The sequence below is a fragment of the Ursus arctos genome, unplaced genomic scaffold (genome assembly GCF_023065955.2).
Source record: "Ursus arctos isolate Adak ecotype North America unplaced genomic scaffold, UrsArc2.0 scaffold_15, whole genome shotgun sequence".
Taxonomy (NCBI): Eukaryota; Metazoa; Chordata; class Mammalia; order Carnivora; family Ursidae; genus Ursus; species Ursus arctos.
In genome coordinates, this window is record NW_026622819.1 from 39,923,768 (window position 1) to 39,932,788 (window position 9,021).

The 9,021-nt window shown below is 56.7% G+C and overlaps 1 protein-coding gene across 1 annotated transcript; it reads right to left on the reverse strand.

Annotated features, from left to right (window-relative positions):
* Positions 1-1,703: 1,703 nt before the first annotated feature.
* Positions 1,704-7,466, reverse strand: IL17B (interleukin 17B; the record flags this gene model as incomplete). The annotated part of the gene is made up of 3 exons (XM_057312390.1): positions 1,704-2,033; positions 4,236-4,525; positions 7,359-7,466. Coding segments are annotated over 3 exons (630 nt in total), but the record flags the coding sequence as incomplete, so codon positions are not given.
* Between the last annotated feature and the right edge of the window lie 1,555 nt (positions 7,467-9,021).

Sequence of the window (9,021 nt, forward strand, 5' to 3'; positions counted from 1 at the left end):
CTTTCATGAATTAGACTCTTAAAACTTTCAGAGCTAAAACCGAAGGTAGAGGAGCCAAGCCAATTATCCCTATATTGGCTGTTGGCCTCTTATTGAAATTATCTCTGAAGTGCCAGCTATTCTTACCCTCAGAAAATAGCCTCACCCCCTCAGCTGTCTTGGGGTAGGGAAGGTATTTTTAGACCCTAGAACAGCTGATTAAGGACTAGCTGCAGGGGCTGGGAGGTCAGGGGGAGGATTGAATTGCAAGGAGCTAATGGGAAGCGTAGGGAGTTATCCAGGGGGCAGGAACCTGAAGGGCTTTAGGACAAGTCAGCCCGAGGTGACTTTTTGATCAGCAGAGTGTCTTGATATAAGCCACTGATTCTCAACTGAGGGTTGATGGAGGGGACGGGATGGGCGAGATGGGTGATGGGTATTAAGGATGGCACTTGTGGTATGTAAGTGATGAATCACTAAATTCTACTCCTGAAACCAATATTGCACTGTATGTTAATTAACTAGAATTTAAATTAAAAAAAAAAAAAAAGCCAATGGTTCTCGAAGTGTGGCCCCTAGGCAAACAGCATCAGTGTCACCTGGGAACCACTGCATTAGAAATGCCAAGTTTCTGGGGCACCTGGGTGGCTCGGTTAAGTATCTGCCTTCTGCTCAGGTCATGATCCCGGGGTCCTGGGATCGAGTCCCGAGTTGGGCTCCCTCTCAATGGGGAGTCTGCTTCTCCCTCTGCCCCTCTTGCCCACTCATGCTCTCTTGAATGCGTGCTCTCTCTCTCTAACATAAATAAATAAAATCTTTAATAAGAAGGAAGGAAGGAAGGAAGGAAGGAAGGAAGGAAGGAAGGAAGGAAGGGAGGGAGGGAGGGAGGGAGGGAGGGAGGGAGGAAGGAAGGGAGGGAGGAAGGAAGGGAGGAAGGAAAAGGAAAGCCAAGTTTCAGCTCCCACCTGGAAACTACTGAATTAGAACCACTGCCTGCGGGGCCCAGCAACCTTTGTTTTAAGGAGCCCTCCAGATGATTCTGGTGCTAGCTAAGGTTTGAGAATCACTGATATCAGCAAGCCGTCTAGCCGGATCCCTTTGCACATAAGGCGGAGGAAAGGATGGCCTACACCGGTGCGCTTCTCAACTCTTGAGTGTTAGTTCAAAGCGAGGGATCCCAGCCCAGAAAAATGCATACCCACAGGGAAGTCTCAGGGCCTGGCTGGCCCGGGTGAAAAACCCCGACTCTTTGGCAACCCAGAGTCTCTTCTCTGCGTCTAAGGCTGCCTGCAGAGACTCTCAGAGCGGAAAGAGACCTAATAGGTCACTTAGTCCAGTCAGAGCCGGGATCGGTTGCCCAGGACCCAGAGAACCTCAGCAGTAGCTGGACCCTTCCAGACACTGGGACTCACCGCTTCCTAAGAGCTTGTTTGTAAGTGTCCTTGACTAGTTTGGGGAGAGTTGTGCTTGCTCGCTCCTATATAGGTCTAGATCAACCAAGCTCCAATAATTTGCTTGAAATTGGCTTATAAACCCGAATTAAAGGAAGTATGTGACTGCCCTACATGGTAGCAATGAATACGGTATTTTTAAATGAACCTATCTCAGTGTTGGAGAACTCTGAGTGATGGACTGTCCTCCTTTATATTGATCCGAAATCTGCCTCCCTGCAACCTCCCATCCCCACCCTGGTTTCGGCTTCAGAGCCACAAGGAGCAAACCCAAGGTCTTGCTTAACCAAAGACAGCGTTTACTTTTCATGGGCCTTGCTGGGTGTGGGAGCGCAGGGAGGCTGGTCTCTGGCCCCCCGCAGGCTCCCGGGTCAGAAGATGCAGGTGCAGCCCACCGCGATGGTCTCCATGACGGCGCGCTGGCGGCAGGGCCCGGTGCGTGGTGGCAGCGGGCAGAGGCGGCGGCGCACAGGCACCTGGCTGAACACGGGCACGCTCACCATGCTGCGGTCCTCCTGCATGGTGAAGGGGTTCACGCAGCCCAGACACAGGCACCGTGCCTCCGGCAGGTCCACAGGGATGCGGCTCGGGTCATGGTTGATGCTGCGAGAAGGCAGGGGAGAGCCCTGAGTGGCAGGTGCTCAGGACTGGGCGAGTCCGTGCCTATGCCCCCACAGCCCTACCTTTCCTAACTGGGGTTTTCATCGCCGCAGCAAGACTGTGCTCTGCTAGGGGGGCCTGGGCAGTGATGAACTCTGGGTTCCAGGTGAGAAAACCAAAGATCTTAGAAGACAAGGCCGCCTCAAAGTTATCCAGGCTCAAGGTCACCAGTCAGTCACCCAGTTCCCTTCTTTCATGCCCAAGTTGCCCATCCCAGCACTAGATTGTACTGTGGGATCGCAAAGAAGCGAAGGCTTTTCTCTGTGTCCCGCCCCCTCCCCCGCCTCGTGTTTATATTCACGGGAAAGTTCATCCACAGGAAATGACATGAGCACGTCGATGCTTAATCATCACCAGAAGAGGAGTCAGGAGACCTGGACTCTATTCTGACTGCGTTTCTCTTCATTCAAGACAGACTTTTCACACTCCCACCACGTGGGTGAAACTGTCTAGACATGAGGTGCTCTCTGACGGACAGCACACACAGGCTCCTTCCTCGAGCTGAGAGTGTAGGCACTCACTTTGTGACCTCGCCTTCCTCGGGCCTCAGCTTTCTGGTCTGCTAAATGGGAGGGAGGCCGTGTGACGGTGGCCCTGAGGCATCTGCATCTCCACTTATTAGAAATGCAAAATCTCATCCCTACGCCAGATCTCCCGAATCAAAACTTGCATTTTTATAAGATCCCCTCCCAAATCAAGGCCACAGTCAAGTCTGAAGCCCAGCTTTGCAGGATCTTCCGGGACCTTTCCAATTGCCACATTGCAGATACGGTAGCCAGTGGCCACGTGTGGCTATTTAAATTTAAGTCGATCAGAATTAGTCAACCATCCTTCAGTTAAAATAAATCAATGTAAAATTAACGAATGACCGAAACGAGCTCCTCAGTTGCCCCGGCTGCGTGACAAGGGCTCGGTAGCCGCACGAAGCTACAAGATCAGACTTCACATCGTCACAGAAAGTTCTCTTGAACATGTTCTTCTACAGCCTCGGGACCTAAGTTGTGCAGCTAAGAGATATTTGGCCTGGGGGCACCTGCGTGGCTCAGCTGGTTAAACATTCGACTCTCGGTTTTGGCTCAGGTCATGATCTCAGGGTTGTGAGGTTGAGCCCCCCTTTGGGCTCTGCACTCAGCGGGGGGTCTGCTTGAGATTCTCGCTCTCCCCCTGCCCCGTCCCTCCTCCTGGTCTTGCTCTCTCTCTCTCTCTCTTTCTCAAATAAACCTTAAAAAAAAATCTTTGGCCTGATTTGTGAGTGAGGGACCTTCCAGGTTAGTCTGTTTCCGCATTACTCGTTTAGCACATAGACATTCGGCCCCTTCTGCACGCCAGGGTCTGTGCCTAGAAGGAGAGCTATGGCCGAGCCGAGACCCCGACCCCATCAGCAGGGATGGCAGGTCTTGAGCCGCAAACCTGGCTGCGCACCCTAACCGCGCGGAGATGTATGAAATAGCACTTCCTGGGCCTCTTCCTGGAGACTGTGATTGCGTGGGCCCCGAGAATCCTTCCATGACTCTGATGCGGGCCCTGGGAAGGTGCCAGTATAACGTGAGACAGACGCAGCCGCAGCAACTCCATGCCACCTGCAAGAACTGTCACTGGGAAGCGTGCACAAGGCTGAGGTGGAGGAAGTGACAGCCTTGCAGGTGCTTCGGCGGGGACGTGAACCGTAATCCCCATAGCTCATTCAATAACAAGCCTATAAAACCTATGAAGTGAGACTCTTGTCTATGGGAAACAATTGAGGGTCACTGGAGGGAAGGTGGGTGGGAGTTGGGGTCACTGGGTGATGGGCATTAAGGAGGGCCCGTGATGTGATGAGCACTGGGCGTTACAGGCAACTGACGAATCACTGACCTCTTCCTCTGAAACTAATGATGTACTATAGGTCGGCTAATTGTATTTAAATTTTTTAAAGTGAAAAACAAACCCACCTACGAAGAATGAACCTGTAAGCCCTGCACTTACACCGAGGAACTGAGGCTCCGGGAGGCTGAGCTTGCCCTCAGCCGCACACCCAGTAAGAAGCCCAGCCGGGATGCAAACCTGCGCTCCGGCCTCTGCATCCAAGGTCTGACGAGGACAATGGTGGGGACAGTGGGCACGGTGTGCGGCTTGCCCCCAGCTGCCCAGCACGGCCCGGCCTACCTGTAGCCCCAGGGCGACAGGCTCCGCTTGTTGGACAGCCACAGCTGCAGGTTGACCTCACACTTCCTCTTGGCCGGCTCGGAGCTGTTCCTCAGCTGGGCCACCATCTCCCCGAGGCTCCTCTCGTATTCCTCCATGCGGGCGTACGGCTTCGCCTGTGACACCAGGTCCAGCGGCACCTGGTGAGGCCCTGGAGCCAGGGTGCCAGGCCGCCCTGGCCCCTTCCTCTTGCTTTTGGGGTTCCTGGGCTGGCCCAGCCCCAGGGAGATGGAGAGGGTGAGAAGGAACAGCTGGGGAAGAAGGCCGCACGTCAAAGGTAGGAGAGCCAGGTCTCCCTCTGGGCCAAGACTCAGGGCCCAGGGAGGAGAGAGGGAAGAGAGCCTCTGTGGGGGCCCCCGTCACCTGCCATATGCCCGGCCTGGTCCCGCCAGGCCATCACACGTGTAGCACACGTGCGTGTATGGGCTACAGTCGTCACTGAGTCCCTCCTGTAGCACCCCTTAAACATCTCCCCACCCTTCCACTTCTCTGGGCAGCCAGCCTCACTTCCCTCAGAAGCCTCCTACCCGCTCTCCCCAAATCTTCCCTGGCTCCTTCAATCCGTTCTCCATGCCACGGCCAAGGACAGCTGTTTGAAATGCAAATCTGATCATGTCACCCTCCAGCTTACCCCCGTTCACCCGCAGGGTAACAACACCCTAACTGAGCTCTGCCTCCTCAGATCACCCAGGACTTCCTCTCACACCTGTGCTCCAGCCTCTGGCCCTTTCTGAAGCCCTTCTTCCCACCATGCTCCTTCCTGCCACAGGGACTTTGCACAGGCTGCTCCCTGCAGTGTGCTGCCTCCCCTCACCTTCTAAATGCCTCTTACCCCTCATGTCTCAGCACAGTGTCACTTAGGGGTGCCTCAGCAGACTTTCTTGGGCTCCCAACACCACACACCCCTTGCGTGACTGCAGGCTTATAGTCTGTGTGTGTGGTTCTCTTATACGTCTGTCCCCCACTGAGCACAGACCCCGTGTGGACAGACATTGCAACAGTTTCCACGTAGTATCTCACACCCCTGTGGCTGGGTCAGGGAACGGCTGCCGCCAACCCTGCCCTTCGGTAGCTCTGGAACAGGGAGCACACGGTGGACAAGAAACCAGTCCCTAAATCTCTCGGGCTCGTTGTTGATGGTGATGAGGCGGGTTGCGTGTGGCTAGCGATCAGGGCCACCCCGCTTAGCCTGGTGGCAGTAGATTGGTCCCAGAAGGCCTTTCTGGGGAGCGGGCATGTAGGTGAGGTTTGAAGCAATAAGAGGGAGGCAGATGTGGGCAGAGGGAGTCTAAATATCTCACAGGAAGGGGGGCAGTACGAAAGGAGGTTTGAGTTGGTGAAGAGCTTTGCTGGGGAAACCTTGAGGCTGAAATAGTGTGCAGAGGTGGGGGCCTGAGAGGAAGGTGGGGAGACAGCAGGCCGCAGCTGAGGATCCCCATTGGACGCCATGACACTTGTGCTCCCCTCTCCACAGCCAACCCTCTGCCTGCCGCCCGCCATCCACACCTCACCCATCCGTATCCAACCTCACCAACCGCCATCCCCCTCCTCCCGCAGAACTGGGAGCATCAGGAAAGGCTGGCTCGCTCAGGAGAAGCCCCGGGGGCCTGGCAGAACCCAGACTCCTCAGCAAGCCTGGGAGACAAGGACCAGAACTTGGATGGGGCCCAGAGCTCAGCAGAAGGGAGGAATCTTCAGGAGGGCTTCATCGGGTCCCTGAATCTAACCAGGCTCCTACCTGCCCTGAGTCACTCACCTCACCACCTGCACGGCCCACACCTGAACTATCCAGGCTACCCCGCAAGTCTTGACCCTTGGAAACAAGTTTCAGCATAGCCCCTCCTGGCAGCACCGCTGCCAGGCACAAAATCCATCACAGAGATTCATGTCGCTGAATTCTTCCCTTTTGGTCCTGGACTCTGGTGCAGAAAAATGTCTCCTTAACCACCGGCTTTCTCATCTGAGCGTCTCGCGTGGCATTCTTAAACTCTGGCTCCCCACTCAGAGAAACCCAGAGCAGAATCAAAGCCCCCCTTCCCTGGGAAACAGAAACAAAAGGACTCGCCCAAGGTCACACAGCCTGGATCTCAGGACCCCGGGGACTCTTTGCAAAAACCCCCGATAACGGAGTTTGCCAGAATCTGCCCTGATGGCTTCGGCCTGAAAGGGCCTCCCTGTGGACGGGCTGAGCCCAGTGCAGGAGCCGGAGCTGTTGGCCATGGCTGCGGGCTCTGAGACCCGTCTCTGTTTCTTTCTCACCCTGGGGGAGACGGCAGAGGGAGAGCTCGCCTCTGCAGATTCCAAGCCAAACAGAGGCAGCCATTAATCAATAGGAAAGAAGTAACGAAACACTCCGGCCCTAAAATGGGGTGGGGGTGGGGTGGGGTGGGGAAGCGCCACGTACCAGGTTGTGCGGCCAGTCCATCCCGCGAGCCAGGCGGCTGGCCTGCAGCTGCTGCCCGCCTGGAAGCCCAGATGCCTCCGCCAAGAGAATGGCAGCAACAGGATGGAGCGAAGCAATTATAGCTCGTCAGGGGGCTGCTGGGGGGTGGCTGGGTGGGCTCGTCATCAGCTGCGAGCCCCGGGCCCCCAGCTGGCTGGGCCTGGCGCAGTGGCAGGCGGCGAGGGGTGTGGGGGGCGGGCCAGGATCCGGGCCGAGGTGCCCAGGGGCTGTGGACTGAGGGACAATGCCCTGTGTGTCCAGCGGGGCCCTGGCGGGTGGCACCCCCGCCTGTGGCCTGCGGCTAGCCACCCGGCCAGCACCCACAGGGCCAGCTAAGACAATCAGCTTCGTTTGCTGTGGGGATGGCAAGGGGGTGAGGGTGGAGGAGGGACGGGCTGTCCGTTGGTCAGGAGAGCAAATGTTCTCCAGTGTGCCGGCCAGGAGCGGACACGGGGCCCATCTCCCAGGGAAACAGCCTCAGGCACCCCGGCCTCAGCCAGCCTCAGGTGAGTTCCACGGCCCCGGGGGGCGTTAGAGTCCCACCCACTTAGTTCACAGGCAGGGAAACTGAGTCCGGAGCGAGGAAGGGACCTGACCGGGATGGCACAGTGGGCTAGAGACGACAGAGCTGGGATTCATACCTGCTCCTGCTGCAGGGCTCTGTTCCCCACCCCGTGCTGTTTGTCTTGGGATATTTTCTGCACGGTTCCAGGCTGCCGTGAGCATGTTTCTGAATCTGTGCTCTCACGCGGGCCAAGTCACAATTCGTGAGGCCTTCATGGCTGCTTCCGGCCTTCCCGACGTAGTGCTCCCCACCCCGAGCCGAGGGTCTTCAGTCCAGCGGCCCGCCCCTGTGTGGCTCTCTGTGACGTTGACTCTTTCTCTGCCTCGGTTTCCTGCTCTGTAAAATGGGAGTCACGTCCAGGAATCAACAGTGGCCTGGCCCCTTTCTTCCTGAAATCTCTCCGAGTCTCACTCCCCACCTCTCTAGAATGGGGGGTCGTCAGAGTGGCCACTGCTTGGGGCTGTTAAAAGGAGTAAAGGAAATAAGCCGTGTTTGACAGCTGGCATGTAGTAAGTGCTCAATAAACACTTAGCTGTTTATGATGAAAATGGTGATGATGAAATAATCACATAACTGTTACTATAAACATCAGCCGTTCTAATTAGCATTAGAGCCAGCACGGTTCTCCTTGCTCAGCCAGCCCTCCTTCTTCACCCCTTCGGCCCACCCTCCTGAGAGAGCTCTGGGCCTCACAGGCTCCGGCCACACTGTGGTGAGCTCGGGTGACCCCAGGGTCTGCAAGGCCTGGAATCCCACGCTGAACTGACCAGCCCCGCGGGTCGAGGTCTCTCACCTCAAGTGAACAGCCCAGCCCGACAACGACGACGTGAGCCAGCCAGTCCACCCAGGGAGGCGGAGGAGGGGTGGGAGGGAGCGTGCAGAGGACAGGGAGGGACACTGTGAGCAAACATCTAGAACTGCACCGTCTTACTGAGGGCCTTCCTGGCCATTTACAGGAATCGGCGGAGGGGGAGAACACAGAGTGCGAGGCGCTCCTGAATGTCACAAGATTAATCTGTCCGGGGCAGGTTTCCACAGCGTAACTGAGAAACTGGCTGAGGCTGGGGCTGGTCGAGAGATACCACCATATTTGGTCAAATACTAGACAGGACTCTATTCTATCGCTGGAAACTCCAGAGGGAGGGGCACTCTGAAAATACCTCCTCAGGCAGCAAGGGCCCCACTCCCATCCCGGGCGGCCCCAGCCCCACCGCCACTGTCCTCAGAGCAAGCGTGAGGGGGTGAGGGCTGGGGGCAGCCCCTTCGCCACCCTTCTGTTGCTGCTGGCAGGGGGACCGACCAGCATGCAGCTGGGGGGACCCCACCCCCACCCCGGCATCCACAGAAAGGGAAATTAAAAGGCAGGGACATGGCTGCCGGGGGGTTCCTCCTCTCCCTAGGACCCCTGAAACTGCCACACTTTCCTACCTGCTGGCCACACACACTCTCACTTCTGTATCCCAAAGTCAGGACTTACTCCCGGCTTCCAGCTTTGGTGCTTGTCCATAGATTCCAGGCTCCAGGCCTCAGAGCTCTGACAACGCCGGCCCGGGAATCTGCACCTAACTAGGAGCCCATCTGGGATACAAGAGTCCTTACACATCCTCTCCTCGTTCCCCCACCCACCCCACTTCCCCACAGGAGACAGAGGCCAGCGAGGGGTTAGCCTCACCCAAGCTCACAGGCCTGTTGGCGCAAGAGCAGGGGGGCTCAGCCTCCTAATTCTTACTCTTCTTCCC